Genomic DNA, 22056 nt, shown 5'->3' with positions numbered 1-22056 from the left:
CCTCGGCTCCTCTCCCATACATCACCTCTCTCTCTTTCTCTCTGGCTCTCTCGCGCTCCGGCGCTCGAAAACTTGCGTTTCTATTACGCGATCCGCACGCGCTCGAACAAACTCCACAACTGTCTTGCCCCCGAACCCTGTTCTTCGCATCCGATGCCTTCCTTCCTCCTGCAAGAACCTCCTACCCAAAAGCCACGAGTCTTGCTAGTGCGCTACTGCGTTTCTTGGTGCTCAATCTGGTGCGAATTCGCCACAGCTGGATTGTTCGTTTAACCGGTTGCTCGAACCGGGTGCGCTGGAATCACTGGAGGTTCAGCTTCTTTTTGTGTTTTATTCTTTTTTTCTGCGTGAGCAAATAGATGAATATATGAAAAATTGTGTTGGTCAAGGTTTCAATTATGGTGGTGTAATCAATTTTGATTGTAGTAGGTCTCAACCGCGTGACTCTCACTCTATGTATATTTGTCAGTCGCCGCACAAAGAGGAGACGCGAGTTGCATACTCGCAGTTAGGTTTTACCAATTTTTCTCTGCTTCACCGTCGTACGTAGACTACTCCATTCGCTGCGTCAGCGTGCACAGATGGACGCGAGAGCAGATCTTCGGAACCTGTCGCTCTCGTGATCCTACACCGGGAGAGGACGAATAAAATTTTTAAAAAGCACTCATCGCGACTACTCACGATCTGCTTCATCTACATCATCATGTGCTACTTCGTCTATATTGCCACTGTCTTTGATGTTTACTATATCGAGATCAACTTCGACTATTTCATCTTCATCATCGGCTACTACATCGATATCACGGGGGTTTCTGTATCTCACATCGCTATTAAGTACGTATAATGTAATGCTACTCGAGTGAACCAGTTGATATACTACTAAGTATTTTAGTCCATATATTTTTCGATTGAACTAGTCAAAATCGTTCTCGAGTATCTAGTCGATGTTGATTGGAGTTGATCGAATCCTAGTTGATTATACCCTACTAGTCGGTAATTGATTATCTGTATATATTCATATTCATATTATATTTAAGATTAAATTAAATCAAATTTGAAAATACTATTATTTCCAACACCCTATTGGCGCGCGCGAATCCAATAAAGGCGCGGCCTTTTGCACGGTGGTGGAGTAGTAGTTGTGAGTTGCGACTGGAGGCGACAGCAGGAGCATGGGCGCGGGCGCGTCGGACCTGGCGGGGACGGATCCCGGCAAGGTCGCGCGTGCCGGGTTGGATGACCTGCCGGAGCTGTGCGCGGCAGAGCTGCTGCTCTACCTGGACGCGCCGGACATATGCCGGCTCGCGCGGCTGAACCGTGCCTTCCGTGGCGCTGCGGCGGCGGACTTCGTGTGGGAGGCGAAGCTGCCGGAGAACTACGGTTATCTCATGCGGTTCCTCGATGGTGCGGAGGAGGGAGAAAGGGGAGGAAAGAGCTGCGGGATGGGGAAGAAGGACATCTATGCGAGGCTCGCGAGGCCTGTGCCGTTTGATGATGGCAAAAGGGTGAGCTTTTCTACTTGTTTCTTGGACTCGTTCCATTTTGATTTTGAGAAGGTGTCCTTCCCACTGTTCTAGGGGTTTGGGTTGGAAGTTTGATTGGATATGGAGACAATTGGAACTCGGAATTCATATCGTCTTAATTTACTTCTTATTATTTTATCGATTCATGGTTGCAAAATGAATTTGTTGGTTTGCTAGCAAAATTGATGCAAAAAGAAGTTTCTGCCCTCGAAAGAAGAGGAAGGTTTTGGTATTTCTCATTGAACTTTGTTTGGAAAAGAAGATACACAAATTTTGACATCCTCAACGTTCATCTGGTTTAGTCAGTTCGGCGTTCAGAGTTTGATTTTTTGTGTTCTAAGAAATTGTCGGTTGTAGGGGAACTATGAAGCTTCCTTTCAAAATAATTCTCATATATGGTTGCGCTATCTTACCATGGACTAATGAAAAGTATATGCAGTTAGCTTGCTGTGGTAGGCACAATTTTACTACTTTACACGTTTGATTTATAGAGGTATTTTCCAATGTGTGCTTTTCTGCTTTGCCCGACAGGAATTCTGGTTGGAGAAGAGCAAAGGCAGAATTTGTATGGCGCTGTCATCGAAAGCGATGATGATAACAGGGATTGATGACAGGAGATATTGGGTTCACATGCCAACCACTGAATCTAGGTAAATATGAAGTCACATCTTGTTTCAATGTTCCTACCATGTTGAAATTGTTCTTCCTCGCTTGTTTTTGCCGCAGCTTCGGTTGTTGACAACTCTAGTCCGAGAATGTTTTTGCCTCTATTGAAAATAGCAAAATTGCACGAAAGTGAAATTTTTACAAACTTGTATTGATACAAACGTTTCTCATAGTTGCTAGCCTGCTAAATTGATGAGGTAAGCACGGACGCTAGCAAAAATTGACTGGAGATAATTCGTTGAGACCAGCGCCTTTGTGTGGAGCTGAAATTTCAATTGTCGTGTCAATATTTACTTCTTTTCCCTTTGAAGTCTTACCATCTGACCACAAGGTTGCTCTGACCTCTAGTTGTTTGCATGGTCAGTTATACTTTTCGTTCTACCGATCACTACTTTTTTAGATGTCGCACAAAGAAATTTGTCCCTGTGCGGAATTTGCTATGCTACATACCAGATGGTGTGGTTCACCTGTTTTTCATTTGTTTACTGGAAATGTCTTAGTAGCTTCTTAGGTATGATCACATATTCACATCCAATGAGTTAGAGAAATTTGGTCATCCGGTTATGAAAACAACGGTTCTTTTTTCTTACATAGGAGCAATATCCTCAATCTAGTATGCTTTTGGTTGTTTCCTTGTAATTTTAGGCTTCCTCAGCCAATTTGTATGAACACATGCCTTTCCTTGAATGCGCAATGCGTGTTTTGAATATGATCTGCGTGGACAAACAGATCATATTCAAAATGAAAGATAGTTATGGCCGTTACTAACGGTTTCCTTGGAAGGCAGGAATTTCACACGAATTAGTTCAATTTCACAGGAAAAACGTAGGATTTAGAGAAAAATCCCGCAATCCAAAATAGGCCTATAGATAGCAATTGACTGTCAACACCTGGTGCAAATGTAGTAGAATGAAATTTGATATCTTTTGATTCATTCTGTCCCAACTTGGAGAACACGATGCTTCTATATGCTATCTATGTGGTGAAAATAATCTGAGCCATACTCTCTGTGCATGATCCCGCAGGTTCCACTCTGTTGCATATCTTCAGCAAATCTGGTGGCTTGAGGTGGTTGGAGAAGTTGATTTCTGCTTCCCTGCGGGAACCTACAGCCTGTACTTCAGGCTTCATCTTGGAAAGTCTTCCATACGTTTCGGCCGCCGAATTTGCTGCTCGGAGCAAATCCATGGCTGGGACAAGAAGCCTGTACGGTTCCAGTTTTCTACATCAGATGGTCAGCACGCCTTGTCCCAGTGCTACTTAGATGATCCAGGAAGTTGGATTCTATACCATGTTGGTGATTTCGTTGCATCAAGTTCTGAACAACCAATCAAGCTGAAGTTCTCGCTAGCCCAGATCGACTGCACTCATACGAAAGCCGGTCTGTGCGTCGATTCAGTGCTAATATATCCGAAAGGCTTCGAGCCAGAAAGGGTGATCAGGGCTCAGAAGTGAGTTTGTACACTTGATAGAGTTACTTTACAGTAGAGTTGTAGACAGATATGAGTAGCCTGCCGTTTTTAACTTGGGCTGATCGTATGGTTTGAAGTCATTTGTACATAATTGTAGGCTGAGATTTTTCTATGATAACATCTAGGTTCTGTATTTTTGTATGACTCGTGGTGGTCATGGTGCTAACTGCAGAGTGTTTTGTATCGAGCTCAATTGTCTTTTGTGAACGCACAATTAATAGTTCTCAGTTTCTTTCACAATGTAGTATGCTCCATGCCTTAAGAATGGAACTTTGCAATGTAAAAGGATGAAATTATGGCGAGCCTCCAAAATCCTTGATACTTCTGACGACATAGATTGTTATAACCTGCATCAGTGTCACTAGGGCTGACTGGATAGTTGGCTCTATACATTTAGACATTTTGAGCACATCCAATGATCCAAGTCAGTCTTGAGAAGGAGGTAGCGTAATCAGCATTATGAAAGGGCCAGATAAATCATATAGCAAACACGGTTTCGTGACCTTTTTCTTTGAAACGAGAATTTTTTGATCTTGTATAACCACGGACATTTTAGTTACCTGCTGAAATTGAATTGAGATCATTAGATTTGCCCAGCGACGGAGCCAAGATCAGCGTTGACCTGGCTGGCAAAGAGAAGCCTACTGCATCAATTAGGGTTCGGCCCAGCGAGCCTCCATAGCCCATGGACGTCCATTGTCCATGCCTCATTCAGGCCCATAAAGTCACAACTCACAAGGCCTGACACGACCTTTCCATCATCTCGCGTCACAACAAGTTGTTACATCATCGGCTCACAGAAAGGAGGAGGAAGAAGTTGTTGCATTGCCTCGCAGAGTGCCCGAAAACCCGTGGACTGTGCTGCATCCGTCTTGCGCGCGTCGTACGAGTCCGAGGGAAAAAAATTCTGCTGCAACGCCGACCCCGCGAGGCACCATGCCCGGTTCGCGTGCGCATGCATCTCGGGTCCTCCTCTCTACTGCAGCGGTTAGTCGTTCATTACTAGTCGGCAGACGCCGCCATGGCCGCGCCACGCGGGAGAACACTTTTAAATCTGTGCATGGCACCGCACGTGTCGGCCCGGCACGCGGACGCCCGGCGTTGCTTGATGGAGTCCTTCCCTTATAACTGTGAAAGCGAAGCGAAGCGAAGGAGACGGCACGAGTCCTTCCCGGCCGGTTCCTCGGACCAGCAGTAACGGCTCCTTTGAACACAGGTTTAAAAAAAACACGGGCATAGAAAAAATATAGAAATGGAATAAGGTGATAGGTGGAAGACATAAGATTGAAAAATAGATAATTTTTTTTCAAAGTTGGTGCTTGGATGAGCGCCGGAAAAACATAGGAATTTATCTCGGAGGGGTTTCTTTTTTTCGGGTACTTTTAGACAAAAACTTTTACCTCGCTTTATAGAAAGCACCGTAGAGTTAGCTGATGAACAATCAACAAACATCGTATATAAGCGGCAAGTAACAGAAAGTTAAACTCTAAATAAACCTCTAACCAACAGTAACTTAAAGAACAAACAACTAACAAAATAAAGGCAGAGACTTCCAGCGAACATAAAAAAAACATATAAGACCACACGAGCTATCCAATTCCTATTGACAGACTAGCAACCACGCGATGATCTTGATGAACATCCACCTCCATCTTGAACTTCCTTATCAGCACCTCTAGCTGCGCACGGTCAGGCTTCTTGGCACTGAGCTTTCACCACATCACAAGAGCATTCTGTAGAGAATGGCATGAGGAGAAGAACAGATCTTGTTTTGAAAAACAAAATCATTGCACGTTAGCTAAAGAGTGTAGCAAATAGCACCTAAGAGAAAATTTAGAATTAGCTTATCTCTAGAACTTATAATTCCAAAAACATATCTCTAAGTATGTAAAGCGAGTATAGGACCATTTGTCAGTGTAACACATCTCTACAAACACACCAAGTAAATTTCGTATTAGGACACTGAAACATAATATAGTCAACAGACTCTCTAAAATCATACAATTTACACCATTCGCTACACTTTCAACTTTTCTCAATCAGCTGATCAATTCTATTTTTACAGAGAGACCAAAGAAAAGTTTTAATCTTCAGAGGGAGATAGTTATTCCAAATCTCTATAATACTTTCACCTTTAACCCCCAGAGAAAGCAATATGCTTATAAAGATAAGAAGTGCTATATTTTTCAAATTTTTTTCAAAAACCGATAAAACGGAATCTAGGACCTCAGACAAACAGATGAGATTAGAGATCTTAACCAAAGAATCCCACCCGTTCATCTCTTGCAGACCAAAGGATCTTCTAAATGAGAGATTAAGGGAACTCTGCCCAAGCACCTGGTACACTGTTGCATTTTGTTGAGAGCAAATTTTGAACAGATTCTCAAATTTGATCTTTAGGGGACAGAAATCTAACCACACATCTAATCAACATCTAATCTTCTTCCTATTATCAGAGATATAAATCAAGCCTATAGATGTATAGCCTTTAATAGAATGTAGGCCTTTCCAAAACTGGGAATCACCAGACGTGTTGCTTCTATAAAACCCCTTATCTCCAAGGTATTTCTTCCTTAACAGCTCATAATCAGGATCACAATCACCTCTTTCTAGTTTCAAAATCCATTTTAGATAACAAGCAAACATTCATAACTCTAGTATAGTAAGGCCCAAACCCCCAAAATCTTTTGCCTTAGTTAACACATCCCACTTAATCATATGATATCTCTTCTTCTACCCCTATCCATGGCAAAAGAAATTTGATCTCGCGGACTCCATCTTTTTATGTACAATTTCTGGCAAAAACTACACCACCATCGTGTAATTAGTAATAGAACTCAAACAAGACTCAATTAGGATTGTTTTTTCCGCAGACGAGAGGTACATACATTGCCAGGTCCCCATTTCTTTCCAACCTTCTGCTCCACAAACATCAGCTCTCTAACTCTAAGATGGGTAGCACTTACTGGAATGCCTAGATATTTGATAGGTAAAGAGCCCACTTTACAATTAAATATATTAGCAACTATTTTTTTTCTTGACCAGAAACACCAACAACAATCACATCACTCTTCTCATAATGAATTTTCAACACAGACATGCTTTCAAAATAGTACAACAAAATTTTTGTATAAATAATGGATTGATCATCCAACTCTAAAAGAATAATTGTATCATCTGTATATTAAAGATGAGTTATCCCACCATGAAACAAATGAGGAATTAAACCTTTTATCCACCCATCCTTTTTAGCATTACTAAGAATGGCATCTAAAGCATCACCAACCAAATTAAAAAGTAGAGGTGAAAGAGGGTCACTCTGCCTCAAAACTTTGAAGGTTCTAAAATAAGCTTCAGGGGGCTTTATTTATATTGATCTCAACTCTACCGCCTTTAACAGCTTGTTTAGTCTACTCAATCCATTTGTCAGGAAATTTTTCCCTTCTTAGAACTTCCTCTAAAAAAAAATGCTCCATTAAACCTTATCATAAGCTTTTTCAAAGTCAAATTTATAATGACACCAAATTTGTGGGTAACTTTCAACTCATGTAACACCTCATGTAGAATGACAATACCATCTAATATATGTCTCCCAGGGATAAAGGCGGTGTGGAACTTGCTAATAGTTCTATCTGCCAAAGGAGTCAGTCTCAAAGTCAGCACTTTGGTAAAGATCTTATAATCCACCCCCAACAAACATATAGATCGGTACTGTTTAATGTTGTCAGCCTCTTTCAACTTTAGAATCAATGTAATCAAACCATAATTCAATCTGTTAAGGTTAAACTATCCTTTATGAAACAACTCAAACATCTCTAAAAAAATATGTTTCAATTGCCTCCAATATTATTTGTAGAAAGTCACTGAAAAACCATCAGGACCAAAGGCAAAATTAGATTTCATTTCTTTAAGTGCCTTCTCAATCTCTTGAGCAGTGAAAGGCCTCATAAGACATTCAATCTCCTCAGTTGTTAAAGCTCCAGTTTCATCCCAAATATCTGTAGCTAAAGTTATACCATCTCTCTTTTCTCTGCCAAATAGTTGTTTGTAATAGTCCTCTATATGTTTTTTGACGCTCGTGCTTGGAACCCTAGATGCGCCGCCTCAGGCTCTCTCCCTTGTGGAACCCACACCCATATGCCAACCGAATCCGTCCAGGAGTGCCTGTAGATATCCTCGACGCAAGTGCCGAAATCACACTTGGGCCGGACCGAATTGCCTGACCAAACTGGGCTAGCAGATGGGCCCTCACTCTTGAACAACAGAGGGTCATCAATGATGTCTCCAACTTTCTCAACGTCCAGCTTCACGCGCCCCTCTAATGGTAATGCATATGAACGAATTCCATCCACATCCTTCCAAATTCGAGGAACAGGCGATGGGCTAGATGACGAAGACCTTGAGCCCTCGAACCCTGGCGCGAATTTTGCTGAGGCTGGCCAAAACCGCGCATCAGGAGTGACGGGAAAGGCATCGACCGTTGCACGTCCAACCACCACCCACTCCTCGGCCAGAACTCCAGCAGAGTCACCGGAATCCACCATTGTTAGCTCCCCGTTCGCAAGACCCCAGAATCGCCTCTCAAAACGTCACTCCCCCATTCTTTTTCATTCTGCTTTTTGCTTCTTTTCTTTTTGGTAAAACTGCAACCCCCCCCCCCCCCCAAAAGTCACTTGGATTTTGACTTTCCCCCCCAAAAGTTGTTTTGTTGCAAAAAGCTCCCCAAAAGTTTGACTTTGTTGCAAAAAACCCCCTAAAAATTCAAAAAAATAAAAAAATCATTAAAAAAATTCTAAAAAAAACTAGAGACAATTCTAAGACCTTCTGTGAAATTTGTTTTCAAAAATAATATCCTTTGCATCATATTTCATGGAGAGGAAGTTGGAAAAAAAAGAAAAATGTGCAGCTCATTTATTAACTCATGTTATTTTAACTTTGTCATGTCTACCATTATTTTTCCTACACAAATAATTGTTTAAGTAAACTAATAAAAGTGGTTTAACTAATTTTGGGGGTGTTATGGATTAGTTATGAATTAATCTATCTGCAACCCATTTACTGAATCCTGCACGTTACAATAACTATTTCAAGATTTCATGTATTTTTACAAGATAGAGGATCATGTAAGAAGACTAAAAAATTATGTTTCATGATTTTTGGATTAGTAAATAATTAACTATGCATTTAACTCGAATTAATAAATGAGTTGCACGTTTTTCTTTTTTTTTTCAAACTTACTCTCCATGAAATATGATGCAAAGGATATTATTTTTGAAAACAAATTTCACAAAAGGTCTTATAATTGTCTCTAGTTTTTTTTAGAATTTTTTGTGATTTGTTTTAATTTTTTTTGAATTTTTGGGGGTGTTTTTGCAACAAAATCAAACCTTTGGAGGGTTTTTTGCAACAAAACAACTTTTGGGGGGGAAAGTCAAAATCCAAGTGACTTTGGGGGGGGGGGGGTTTTGCATTTATCCCAATCTTTTTTCTATACTTTTCCTGTGAAATTGAGGGCCAAGAAAAATTTCCTATGCTATTTCTTTATGTCTATTCCTGTGAACCAAACGGATGAGCAGTGAGTGCAAAGGAAAATTTGCTATTCCTATGATTTTACTACGTTTTTTTCTACTAACTAAAGAGACTATCATCGTCTGATATCCATTATTAGTTTGAAAACCATGAGAGTTTTAGAGATAATAGTGAAGTAGATTTTTATAGTAGTGTCCGGAGCCCAGGACGAGACCGGCGGAATCTCTTGCCGACTCTGCGGTGGCGGGCACAGCCACAGGTTTTCCCACCTGTCCCCGCAGCGAAGGGCGCGGCGCCTCGCCCTCCCGCACCCGTCCGTCCCCTGGCCCGAAACCACCACAAAAACAAGCAGCAACCGCGAAAGGAAAAGGAGAAACGCCCCAAAACTCGGTCGGTTCCCCACTTCCCCACGCTTCCTGACGTCCTCCTCAACCATCCTCCAGCACCCTCCCAAGGGACCGGACCACGAGGCTTTGGCTGCGGGCGGAACTGCTCCTCCAGCTTCTTCCACCGCGCTCGGCCCGCACCCATGGAGGTGGATGAGTGCGGCGGCTGGGACTTCCTCGAGTGGGTGGGCCCCGACACCTCCGCCTGCGTCTTCCGCCTCCTCGACGACCCCGCCGACCTCGCCCGCGCCGCTGCCGTCTCCCGCTCCTGGCGCCGGTTCGGTACGCGCTCACCCCCAACCCCCCTGTCTCGTCTCTTCCGTACACGCGCACGCACGCGCCCTGTATTTTTCTAGAAAACTCTTTCTTGCCTTCTCCTGTGTCCTGCGGTTGGGTTGGTTGTCGAGTTCGACGCTTGGATTGTTTTCTCCCCATGCAGTTATCGACAACGAACTCTCCAAGAACCTGTGCCTGCGGATATGCCCCGAGGTCGCCAACTTCACCCGCGCAGTCGAGGTGAGCAGATCGCCGCCGCCGCCCGCCGCGCACGCCTCCGAGTCCAGCCATGAAGCTGAGCTCAGGAACCTTGAGAGGGACCACAGGATATACTCCTACCTCAGCGGTGCCCTCGTCTCCACCAAACCTTCCATGGACTGCATCCTGCACTGCATCGTCGCCTCCAGCACCGACAATTTCCCGGACGAGAGCATTAAGAACACGCTCGAGCCGCTGGACCGGATCAATCACCGCCCCTCCTACTGGTCGAGCGGCGGGCAGGATGACGCCGACGTGCCGGAGAGCTTGACCTACAGGCTCAACTCTGATCTCTGCATAATTGACGAGATCAGGATACAACCGTTCAAAGGTAGAAGATATATCAGATTTAGGCTCTCGTGATGTTTTTAATGCCTACAATAGTACAATTATATTCGTCTTTCCGGGTAATTGGTTCTATGAATTCAATTGCGTTTTTTGTTTCGTGTTGGTGTTGCCAGCGTATTTTCAGCCTGGCCATCCTATTTACTCTTCAAAGTCGGTGCGAATTCGGATGGGCCACTCCAAGATTCCTCATGGGGCGGAGTTTTTTGTCACGGATGAGGATGAGAACCTGAGGGTGATCGCTGATGAAAATTACGTGTGGACGTACACGTCACCAGAGTTTCCTATGCTGCAGGTGAGAGTTGAAGTCTTCCCCCTCCTTTTGACTTATTTACCTATAAAGCGATAACTGATGATCAGCCTCTTTTAAGATAACATACGACTCTTTATAGCTACATTATTGTGTCTGTCGTGATCAGTATATTCGTGTGGAAAGATATAGAACTGTAGATGTAGCACTTTGATAGTTTCAGCAAGTTGTTTGGATTATACTGGAGAGATTATTCCCTTTACAAGATAGTGAAAAATATTAAAATAGTGAAGTGCTATTGTCTTTCCTCCTAGTTTGGATTTATTACAAATCTGAATAAATTTTTGAAAGTTCCTGATGTCATATTTCTTCTTTCCAAAATCCAGTCGTTATGTTATCTTTCGACGATTGAACTAAATTAAGTCTACATGGCATCAGCGCTGTAAAGAAAATGGGAGTTGACTCCACAAGAAGTTGGTGTAGTCGTTGCCTAGTATTTATATTGTTGTGGTGTAGTATTTCACCAGTCTAAAGGATCAGTTTTGTACTGAATATCTAGGCATGTAATGTTTCCTTTCCAGTTGTACCTTTTTATGAGCGATGGTATAATAGTAATCCTGTGCTGATCTAATGAATAAAATCTTGAATGAATAATATGCCAACCTTATTAATGCCATCTTATTTTTGTGTAATAGGAAAATGAGTTACAAACCTTCAAACTCCCGCGTTCAGTCCTTTGCATTGGTGGTGTAGTGAAGATTGAACTGTTGGGAAGAGTACAGAAACAAGATACAGATGATAGGTATTACATATGGTGAGTTCTCAATCCTCTGCCTTTTAATGTTGATTGCTAACCTGATCTTTTTTTAATGGTTCTCTCCAAACAAAGTGAAAAGTGTCATAATTTACTTTTGAGAAGAGAACTGGCCTGGTTGTTATGCAAATTGGGAGATTGGATATACGTCCAGTTTCAAGCTGGAGTAAGAGTGCACAACTTACTATTTTTCACTGCAATTTTTTTAAAATCGTGTACATCACAATCATATCTCTATGTGATTGTAGCGATCTTCCCTGCAACTTGTCTTTACACTTGATGTAGTTGCCTCCACAAGAAACACATGCAGCCTTGTGAATATTATGATCTGTTTCTAAACTACGAGATTGCTTTGTGTAATTTGTCTGAAACATTTCATTCGATATGCATCAATTCTGGAATGCTAACAGTTTATTTTCTTTTTGCATGTTAACAGTGTCTGCCATGCCCAAGTGATCGGGCGCTCCCTTTCACCAGATTTCATGGTTGACATCTCTGATCCTGCTGGTTATTCAATCCTCAAGTATCTGCCGGGTGCCAGTAACTTGCGTGCAGAAGACATAGTCCCGGATGACCCTAGAGACTCGTCGGAGTGGCACCCGCTTGTTGCTAGATACAAGCGGATGAGGCATCTGGCGATGATGAATGTGCTGCTTGGGCCTGTACAATTTATGGATGAAGACGATATAGGTGGTGTCACCGATGATGACCTGTACATGTAGGCCTCGTTTGCTGGACTGCAGGGTTTTTACTATCTATAGTTAGCATTTTCTCTGAAGCAGTCTGTAACCTAGTTGAGAAAGAATGTCGTTCTGAATTTCTGATGAGTAAAGTGTAAACACTTACTGCTGGCGTCGTGGTTTTACAACTCTGCTTAATCTCGATTGTGGTAATAAGATAAGTTCAGTTCTTGGCTCGTTCCTTATCGACTGACATTGGTTTCAGATGGATTGCTGAACATTCTGGCAGAATATATATGATACTATCGCTGATTGTGTATGTGCTCAAGGTAATCTGTTGAGCGCCTAGAGTGAAATGCCAAAGTCGATCTCGATTGTTTCTGTTCAGCTATCCTGGCTCGCGTATGGCGTGGCCCAGCCAGAAGATTGACCGATGAACGGAAGTCGGAACGCCGCCCGCTTCGCCACCGACAACGAGATGATCACGGCGAGGAGCATCCCGGACGAGCTCCGACCCCGATCCGCACGCCGGGGGGAACCGCCTAGACGGTTCGCTCGGCTTCGCCGCGTTCGTTCGTCGTGCTCATGCATGGCCTCGAGCCCCCGAGCCGGCTCACCCCGACACTTCCCACTGTGCTGCAGGAGCTTGAGGGGCGGTCCCGTCCGGCTCCGACTGCCACTCAACTCCTCTAGCCAGAGGCAAGTTTCGAATTCGAGCCAACAACGCTTTCCTCTCATGCCGATTTTCAGAGCCGCAGTCGCAACCGTAACCCTAGGCAAGCGAGGATCGGATCGGAGCAGCCATGGCCGCGGAGGAGGAGGCTCATCACTTCATCGGAGCTGGACCAGCGCCGCTCGGGTCCGATAAGACAGGTGCGGCGGGTGCTAAGGAGACGGAGGCAAGGTGAGGGTTGATTGCGGCGCGGCGCCGAAGTACCCTAACAAATTGTTGATCGAAGCAGGCGGGGCCTCCTACAGGGCGATCAACATCAGCGCCGCCGCCGCTCGTAGTCTCCTTGGACTCGAAGTAGCGCCTGTGAACCCTGGGCTGCCAGTTCCGGGTGATGATGGGGAGACGGAGGCAAGGAGCGCGACGAGGACCAGGGCGGCGGCCGCATCGGCCCCACGCCACTCGTGGGACTGGCTGCCGCTCGCCTCCTCATCCTTCCCCCGACCGGATCCCTATCCCATCAGCGTCGGTGAGCCACTGGACGCCCTTCAACAGCAGCGGCTTCGCGAGGACATGTTGAGGTAATCACTCCATCTTCGTCCATCCAATTCGATGGATCCGCACAAGTCAATCCGATTCCAATCTCGCGTCGATCGGAATCGGATGGGATGACTGTGGGATTCCCCCGCCCCTCCCTTCGGTTCAATATTTGATTACTCTTTTTTCATTGATCCGTGTGTATGGTCTGCGATGTTAGATCTGCGCTGCTGCGGCGCTTAGCTATCAATCGCAAGCTAGTGATGTAATGACTTGACCTCTACAACTCTATGCATCCGGTGATATGTTCTTCCTTACTCGACGTTCCTGCCTATCAATTTGGTCTTGCAATTTGGATCTATTCCTGCCTATCAATTTGGTCTTGCAATTTGGGTCTATACACAGATTAAATGGACAACGATCCTCCCTAGACTCAGTATTTTAAGGTTGACGTGTATATTCATCCAGGGTAGAGTTTATTAGGATATATGTCGAATATGTGTACAAGATCAGTTACAGATAGATTTAAGTTGTACTTAGATGGGACAAGGAATAGAATTGTAGTCGAACTCCTAATTCCGAACATTTAAATAGAAGGCATCACCGTTGTAACCGCAAATCGACGAAAGCAGTTGGAGAGGAACGTCCATAGTTATGCCATGATGATATAGGCAAGTTGGCTGAACCTTATTAGAAAACATTGTGTCTTGTGTATCGATCTTGTGCTTAACTTGTCGATTCTGCTGATGCTTCCGTTAAAACCCTAACACATACTTTGTACACGCACTCCATCTTCTTCAAAATACTAGTCCATTAGCTTGTATTGCAAAAATATTTATGGTGTTGTGGGTTCTTGTTGAGGTGAAAATATAGTTTTCAATTTTTAATCAATACAGAGGAAGTGTTGTTTCTATATCACTCTAGAAAGATAGAATTGCAAATCTACTCCTCACACTTACTGGTCTGTCGGATTCCATAACTTCCCTGTTGTATAACTGACCAAGATCCGATATGTTATTTTCAATCTGTATCGCATCTTGCAAAGGCAAATCCTGTCAATGTCAAGCGTTAGTCTAGCCTTGACAACAGTACTTCTATTGCTGATGAGTTCTGTGGGTTTTTTCTTTTAGCGTTTCTTTCCTTGGCTGCGACAAAAATATATATGTTAGCTACATCTGCTAGTTTGTAATGTAGGTGATTTTGTTAGGCATACAGCGTACCTTTTTTTTGTGGGGGGGTAAGGCATAAACTATATGTATCATGGTAATGTTGAGTATTTATCTTGTCAGGATTCAGGAACGCTTCCCCTACTCTTTTTCAGGACATCCCTTACCCTTTTTTAGGAAAAGGGTTGTGTATCATATTTATACTTAATACTCTCCAATTCTACTAGAAATCATATAAGTCCTACCGATGGGTTAGGTCTTGATTCCACAATCTCTACATTGCTGTAGTGGAATGATGCCTGTATAGCAGCTTGTTGAAGTAGCACTGAGCCAATTGATAGTGTTGGTGCAACCAAGAAACCCTGATCAGGTAACAAGCATAAATTTGCATGCTTAAATGATACTGGCAATGTAAATTTTATAAACAATGCAATGATGATAATTTTACATGCTTTCCTTCTCGTAGAATGCTGACAGCTCAGTTACTGTGTCTAACTCAATTTTTGGAACGTAGACAACGCTGCTCAAACCAAATGCTGCTGCCTGCGCATAAACCATTTCAGGTAGTCAAGCAGTATTCTTTTTCGTATCAAATGTTCAGCATGAAAAGCATTTGAAGCATTTGTTGAAGAGTCTTTACATGATTAGGTATTGACCTGGCAAATTAGCTAATTAAATTTAGTTCTGAATGGCATTTATATTTCTCTTTGTCATTATTGTATTACTGAAATGCATTGTTGTGGCCCCGACTTTGTTTGCTGCTTGAAACTGCATTGGGACTTTTCGATGCTTATGAAGCCATGCAACTTTGGATTTCAGTACCTCACAATCAAATGTAGCTTACCTATCATTTTCCATCTTGTAGGTGGATAATTGACATACCTGTTTGACATTGTCATAAACAGTTGAAGGTTCACTGAAATCAACAACCACACCAGTTGCTCTCGATTGAAAGAACAGATCGCGCGGTCAGAAAAAATATGCCCCAAAGAAGCAGTCAGAAATTTACAGCCACAAGGTCTATACCTGTGCTATGGATCCCAGAACCATCGTGAGATCATTGAGCACCGGAATTTCCAACTGTTCTTTCATGCCGCTTATCTGAAGAGCTATGCCAGCATTTATAAACCGTGTGAGATAAGGGCAGGCAGCAGGCCATCAGGCAGCAGCTCTGCGGCGGAAAGGCATGAAAATAGGGCCTTGGATAAAATGGTGAGGACCTCTCCTGCGTCTGTGAGCTCCATTCCCCCCTTTTTTTGATACGGGGATACCCCATTTCTATTAAGAGCGTAACGGAATCATCGTGAGATCCCAGAAGTAAGACAACCAAAGATATCAGTTTAAAACCATTCCCCTTGCTTTACTTACTGCTAGTATTCCCGTCCTCCCAATTTCTTTGGTGGCCCCAATGGTAACAACCTTGACAATGATTTCAGCAGGCTTTGCCCTCAGAACGAAGCTATCAGCGCTGGAGAAGTTTACTTCACCAAGAATACAAACTACAGTGGAGTACCTTGATTGTGTCCATAGAGCAGAAGACCTTTGCTGCATTTCTTCTCGCAACCTTGCCGCATGTTCTTATCTGAATAGGGTTCCATAAAGAAACCATACTTGTTCTGCGGGGGGGGGGGGGGGGGGGGGGGGGGGGGGGGGCGGGGGGGGGCGCTCGACAGGAGCTTGAGCAAGTGTTGGTTCAGTATCATTTGCTCTCTCGCTTGTGTTTTCCACTGAGCTGAGCTATCTTATCTTCTTCTGAAAGTGAGTGGCCTGAAACCACTTGTCTTAGATGCATGGGTTTTCTGAACCTTGCTTAGATGCGTACTGTCAACCTCTTTGGGCCCCGTACTAGGACTATCATGGTAAGGTTAACATGGATGTCACTTTAATGCCTGAATTGCATTCAATCTTGTTGCGTGCGCTCTACTGTACTGATGCAATGTCTGCTTGATCCTTGATGCAGGTAGCGTAACAAGGCGTGCCGGATGCGGTGTCAGACAGGCATTGGCCATTTGCCCTGTTGGTCATGCCATGGTGGGTGTCGTCGGTCCATGGTTCGAGCTTTCATCGGCCGGCCGAGAGTAACGTATAGCAGGCAGAGATGCGAGCGGCAGTAAGTGCCAAAACCCAACAGGGACCGGAGCCCGGCGGCCCGCACGCGTGATCATTCGGCAATCCTCCTGCCCACCCGTTCTCTCTCTCTCTCTCTCTCCGCTGGTACAGCCTTCTTCCGTCTCACTCACGGCCTTGCGAAAGCACAACGGTTAAACGAGCACGAGTGGAGTACTGTTAAAAAGGAGAAGCTGCTGCGCTTTTGATGATTACAATCTTGATCGCAGCTCTGCTCGGGCTCTGCGTCTCGGCGATCGCCGTCGTCAAGGGAAAGAAGAGACGGGGAGGCGGCGGCGGCGGAGACGCGTCGACCGGGTTGAGCCAAGGGATTGGCAGCGGTAAGGACATAAACTCCAGTTGCATTTGACTGCTTCTAGTTCTGCAATGGCGTACGCTCTTTGTGTCGTAGAATCTACTGCTGCTTCTGCTCGTGCGATGCTTTCTCTGCTGGGTTTGATTGTTTGTTCGTCTTTCTATAATATTTGGACGATCCATTTCCAAACTAACGGATAACAACAGGATCAAAGTTATAGTACCGTTTATCATCCGATTTTGCTTAGTAAAGTCAGACGAGCCGGTTCCGGTTATTGGTATTGTGGTCACTTGTAGTAACCATTTTTTTTAAAAAAAAGAAAAGAAAAAGAGGCCAAACTGTTGCTTTTGTCGAGTGCATGAGAACAAACTGTAATGTTTGTTGCTTTTGTCGAGTGCATGAGAACAAACTGTAATGTTTTCGTTGGGTCAAGGACAGATAAAAAAAAGTAGTACTCCTACTTGCACAGTGTACTTTTGTGCAAAATTTTCGTCTTTTTGGAGGAGGGCATGCTGGTAATTCCGGCGCAGGCAGGCGTGACAGACTGATAGCGGTCGTTCAGGCAGGGCCGCATCGGTAATCCAGCGGAGAAGAAGCGAAGCCCAGGCCGCTGACCCGCCCGTCCTCGTCGCAAGTGTCCAAGGCCATCTGGCTCGATGACACGCGGGCCCTGCAAAGCGAGCTCACCTTTGGATGCGCAAGCCACTCCCACTCGCACGCACAGCAGCTGCTCTCGAGTGAGTGGAGCACCGAGCCGAACCCGATGCGCCCCCCCTCTTGGACTCGATCGGTTTGGGTTTCTGCGTCGCTTGGCTGATTCGGCGCCCACTCGCGCATCATCTATTGGGCGCGCAAAGGCGCTGTGCATGCGCGGTGCTCTCCCTGACATGCGGGCCCTCCCGTAGTGCCCTGCCGGTTAATGATGGGATCATGAGTTTTAAGATTGGGAATGGTTTTGGCATCTCACGACTTCGCTTTCCCCGTGGTAGCCCATCGCTGTAGTAACAGAGGAAAACAACAGTCATCGGTAGTAACATAGGATCTTTTGTGCTACCAAAGCATAGGATCTTTTCATTAGAACGCAAGAAAGAGAGCGGTAGTAACAGCGTTTCTACTGATGTGCCACTGTTCCTACTCATATCTACTGTCCGAATAGGATAGGAACATTACCAAGTCCAACAGTCAGGTAGGCAAGTGGTACGTTGTACTAACATGCCTGTGCATGTCTGCTTCTGCAAGCAGGAGAGCAGTACCACGGCTAGTAACATGCAGTGGCGTTTTTTTATCATCATCTTGTCCTTCGTGCCAGCCATTCGTCCCTCGAGTCCAAAACCCACCCAGTTTTTAACCTCATCTGATTAATGCTTAACGAACAGGTCAAACAGAAGAAACGCAAACGTAATTTCTGACTTTCGATCAGCCCAGCCCGTAAATCTCCATGGCCATCTTGGCACTGGTACCTCGAAATTGACATTTCACCGAACCAAAATCTCCATGGTAGCTTGGCGCTCATGTAGTTTACCGGTATCTTTCCACGCTAGTTGTTTTTGTTTTGCTTCAAATAGAACAAGAGAATTCCTTCCCCTGTCCGCTCGTTTCTTCTCTAGCGTTTGTTCCCTTGTTTCTTTTGCAGTCCTGCATCTTTTGTTCTCTTCCTTCTTTTCATTTCAGCATCTCTGCTAATTTAGCTAACAGTCGCACCACTGAGCTGTCAGTTCTCTCAACCACTCCAGATCACGACCACTGGTGTTGCAGCAGCGTCCAAGAAATGAGCCTGCACGGCGGCCCGCCCGCGGCCGGAGACGAGACGGCGGAGGAGCTGCTCGCGCGAGTCCAGGGTATGGCGGCGGCGGTGCTGGCGGCGGCGACGGCGGCGGGAGCATTTCCGGGGCGGTGGAAGGCGATCGCCGCCAAGCTGGAGAGGCTCCCGGCTTGCCTGTCCGACTTGTCCAGCCACCCTTGCTTCGCCAAGAATGCGCTTTGCCGCGAGCTGCTGCAGTCGGTGGCCGCCACACTCGCCGAGGCGGCCGAGCTCGCGGGGCGGTGCCGGGAGCCGCCGAGAGCCGGGAAGCTGCAGATGCAGAGTGCCATCGACGCGCTCGCCGGCAATCTGGACCTCAACCTCCGGGACTGCGCGCTGCTTGTCAAGACCGGTGTGCTGTCTGATGCCTCTGGCTCGTCGCCTCCGGCAGAGGCTACGGCGGGGACCACCCCGTCGGAAGCGCAGGCGGATGTCCGGGAGCTGCTCGCGAGGCTGCAGATCGGGCACTCCGAGGCGAAGAACCGGGCAGTGGACGGGCTTCTTGAGGCGCTGCACAAGGACGAGAGGAGCGTTCTCTCTGTCCTCGGCCGCGCCAACGTCTCCGCGATGGTGCAGCTGCTCACGGCGTCGGCGCCCAAGGTGCGGGAGAAGGCCGCAACGGTCATCTGCCAGCTTGCGGAGTCCGGAAGCTGCGAGGGGCTGCTCGTGTCGGAGGGTGTCCTGCCGCCGCTCATCAGGTTGGCCGAGTCCGGCAGCCTCGTCGGCCGCGAGAAGGCCGCAATCACGCTGCAGCGCCTGTCCATGTCACCTGACATTGCACGCGCAATTGTCGGCCACGGTGGCGTCGGCCCGCTCATTGAGATCTGCCGGACAGGGGATTCCATCTCCCAGTCCGCCGCTGCCGGCGCGCTCAAGAACCTTTCGGCGGTGCCGGAAGTGCGACAAGCATTGGCCGACGAAGGAACTGTCCGTGTCATGGTCAGCCTGTTGGATTGCGGCGCCGAGGTCGGCTCCAAGGATTACGCCGCCGAGTGCTTGCAGAACCTCACGTCCAGCAACGACAGCTTGCGACGCGCCGTCGTGTCGGAGGGCGGGCTGCGCAGCCTGCTCCTCTACCTCGACGGTCCGTTGCCGCAGGAGTCCGCGGTGAGCGCACTCCGGAACCTCGTGGGCTCTGTCTCGCCCGACAGTCTCGTGTCACTCGGCGTGCTGCCCCGGCTGGTCCATGTGCTCAGAGTCGGGTCAATCGGAGCGCAGCAGGCAGCGGCAGCGGCGATCTGCCGGATCTCCAGCTCAGCCGACATGAAGCGCGTTGTGGGCGAGCACGGCTGCATGCCGCTGCTCGTGCACATGCTGGAGGCCAAGTCAAACGGCGCGCGCGAGGTCGCCGCGCAGGCCGTGGCGAGACTGGTGAGCTACCCTCCCAACGCCCGGGAGATGAAGAAGGACGAGAAGAGCGTGCCCAGCCTCGTGCAGCTGCTGGACCCGAGCCCTGTGAACACGGCCAAGAAGTACGCCATCTCGTGCCTCCTGTCACTCTCGGCGATCAAGCGATGCAAGAAGCTGATGATCTCGCACGGCGCCATTGGGTACCTCAAGAAACTCTCCGACATGGACGTCGCCGGCGCCAAGAAGCTGCTCGAGAGGCTGGAGCGCGGCAGGCTGCGCAGCCTCTTCAGTAGCAAGTAGCAGCTGTAACAACTAAGCTTCACTGCTTATGTGATCGTACATTGCAAAAATTCTTTTTGCCGTAACCTGTATAAAAATCATGTCCAGTTTCACGCTCTGTATGAAATGGTGCTGTGCAGGTGTTTGTGTTAACTGAAAATATTGAGTTGTAATGTAAGTAGGGTGATGGATATGTTGGGCTTTACTTAGGAGCTTCTCACTCTGTATAATAAGTTAGCATTGTTCTGTACTTAAATCAAATGAATGGATGAATAATGAGGATGCTTTTTACGATTAACTTTGCAATCATGAATATTTGCTAGAAAATGGAGACTTTGAGTCGTCGAAAGTGTCATTTGGTGTCCAAGGGTTAGTGAGACGTTGGAAGCAACGAGGATCCTTTCAGATGACAGTGAGAATATATGATACATTTGGTCATGTTTTGTAGATTTCAATTGTAAGAAAAATGTCTGTTTAAAGAAACTGCTAATCGGATCATCACCTTGGAACACGTACTCCATTAAATCATGCATGTTTGTTTAAGTAGCATGCGGCAAGGGTCCTCTTTACGGCACTGTGCCGCACGCTTCTATTCTAGCTGAGCTAGCCTCGTACGCGTGCCAAGCAGGAAAGGAGCTGCTCCCAATACTTGCGGCTTGTTGCGCGGGCGTTGTGCAGTCGCTTCTCCTCGGCTCCCACTCCGGCTGACCCCCGAGATCCTCCCTAGCTCGCGCCGCCATGAACCTAGTACGCTCTAGTGTCGGCGCGCGAGGTGGCGATCCCTGGCCGCATTCTAAGGCATCTGGGGCAATTAATTTTTTACCGCTCTTATAAGGGATGATCAAATAGGTCAGTCGGCAGGGCCGGTCCTAGTATGTGCTGGGCTCAGGACGAAATAGAAATAAGAGGTCTCATGATTTAAGAGAATTATTTATAAGCTATATACTGTTGGAACCGTTAACTCTAACTAAAGACGAACTTCGTTCTAGGTAAGCTATATACTATTGGAACCGCTAACTTCAACCAAAGACGACCTTCGTTCTAGGGGAAGATAGAAGACTTCTGAGTGTGACACGTGTTATAAGTAAAATGATCTTGATTTTTCTCTTCATTTTATGTACAGTATAGTCCTATTTATAACCCGTACCTAACTACCTAGCGCTTGGATTTACAGTTTAACCCCCTCAACTGTCACATTCCCGATATATTCGGGGGTATTATGGTACAATCAAGTACATTTGCATAATTACAACTCTGCCTTAGGTAGTTAAGTGGGCATCGACGTCCATTTGTGGTCTTCGGCTAGCTCATGGCTGCGCTGAGGGCCATGAGTCGACCTTCGGCCGAAGGCCGAAGGTACGCCAGTACCTTCGCATCTTTCGGTAAGCGAAATCGTCGGTCAACCTTCGACTTCCGACCTTCGGGCCTACGCGGGGGGCAGGAATTACAGACGTGCCTTCGGGCTTCGACCGAAGGTCCGTTGTGGTCTTCGCCCGCACGGATGGGGGTTATGGGCCAACCTTCGGGCTTCGACCAAAGGTACGTCATGGTCTTCGCCTGCATTTCCTGAAACACCACTGCAATACCCATGAGTGTTTAGTCTTCGGTAGACTTCGACTTGCCATACAAAGT

General features: G+C 46.3%; 4 protein-coding genes across 9 annotated transcripts; 3 read left to right on the top strand and 1 right to left on the bottom strand.

The window, feature by feature from the left end:
- Positions 1-1116: 1116 nt before the first annotated feature.
- On the top strand, positions 1117-3862 carry LOC133917080 (F-box protein PP2-A13-like). The gene is made up of 3 exons (XM_062361051.1): positions 1117-1505; positions 2055-2173; positions 3215-3862. The coding sequence occupies exons 1-3, from the start codon at positions 1173-1175 to the stop codon at positions 3642-3644; spliced, it is 882 nt and encodes a 293-aa protein (XP_062217035.1). The 5' UTR covers positions 1117-1172; the 3' UTR covers positions 3645-3862.
- A 5539-nt stretch (positions 3863-9401) lies between these two features.
- Positions 9402-12436, top strand: LOC133917078 (F-box protein At4g00755-like). The gene is made up of 5 exons (XM_062361049.1): positions 9402-9858; positions 10016-10441; positions 10572-10750; positions 11401-11519; positions 11956-12436. Exons 1-5 carry the CDS (start codon positions 9720-9722, stop codon positions 12239-12241), a joined length of 1149 nt encoding a protein of 382 aa, XP_062217033.1. The 5' UTR covers positions 9402-9719; the 3' UTR covers positions 12242-12436.
- Positions 12437-12549: 113 nt separating this feature from the next.
- On the top strand, positions 12550-20722 carry LOC133917077 (vacuolar protein 8-like). 6 transcript variants are annotated; one of them, XM_062361048.1, is made up of 4 exons: positions 15645-15784; positions 16533-16682; positions 16909-17019; positions 18728-20722. In XM_062361048.1, exon 4 carries the CDS (start codon positions 18763-18765, stop codon positions 20443-20445), a length of 1683 nt encoding a protein of 560 aa, XP_062217032.1. In that variant the 5' UTR covers positions 15645-15784; positions 16533-16682; positions 16909-17019; positions 18728-18762; the 3' UTR covers positions 20446-20722. The 6 variants fall into 6 exon arrangements, with proteins under 6 accessions (XP_062217029.1, XP_062217032.1, XP_062217031.1 ...); XM_062361047.1 differs by having other exon boundaries at positions 16533-16786; XM_062361045.1 differs by lacking the exon at positions 15645-15784 and adding an exon at positions 12550-13450 and having other exon boundaries at positions 16533-17019; positions 18710-20722.
- Positions 14105-16231, bottom strand: LOC133917079 (dihydrodipicolinate reductase-like protein CRR1, chloroplastic). The gene is made up of 7 exons (XM_062361050.1): positions 16086-16231; positions 15941-15991; positions 15793-15850; positions 15599-15681; positions 15021-15115; positions 14818-14935; positions 14105-14458 (listed from the first exon to the last, which is right to left on the bottom strand). The coding sequence occupies exons 1-7, from the start codon at positions 16179-16181 to the stop codon at positions 14327-14329; spliced, it is 633 nt and encodes a 210-aa protein (XP_062217034.1). The 5' UTR covers positions 16182-16231; the 3' UTR covers positions 14105-14326.
- Positions 20723-22056: the final 1334 nt, after the last annotated feature.

Source organism: Phragmites australis, chromosome 4 (genome assembly GCF_958298935.1).
Source record: "Phragmites australis chromosome 4, lpPhrAust1.1, whole genome shotgun sequence".
Lineage (NCBI taxonomy): Eukaryota > Viridiplantae > Streptophyta > Magnoliopsida > Poales > Poaceae > Phragmites > Phragmites australis.
The sequence above is the reverse complement of the archived record's forward strand: the minus strand, read 5'-3'. Positions and strand labels throughout refer to the sequence as shown.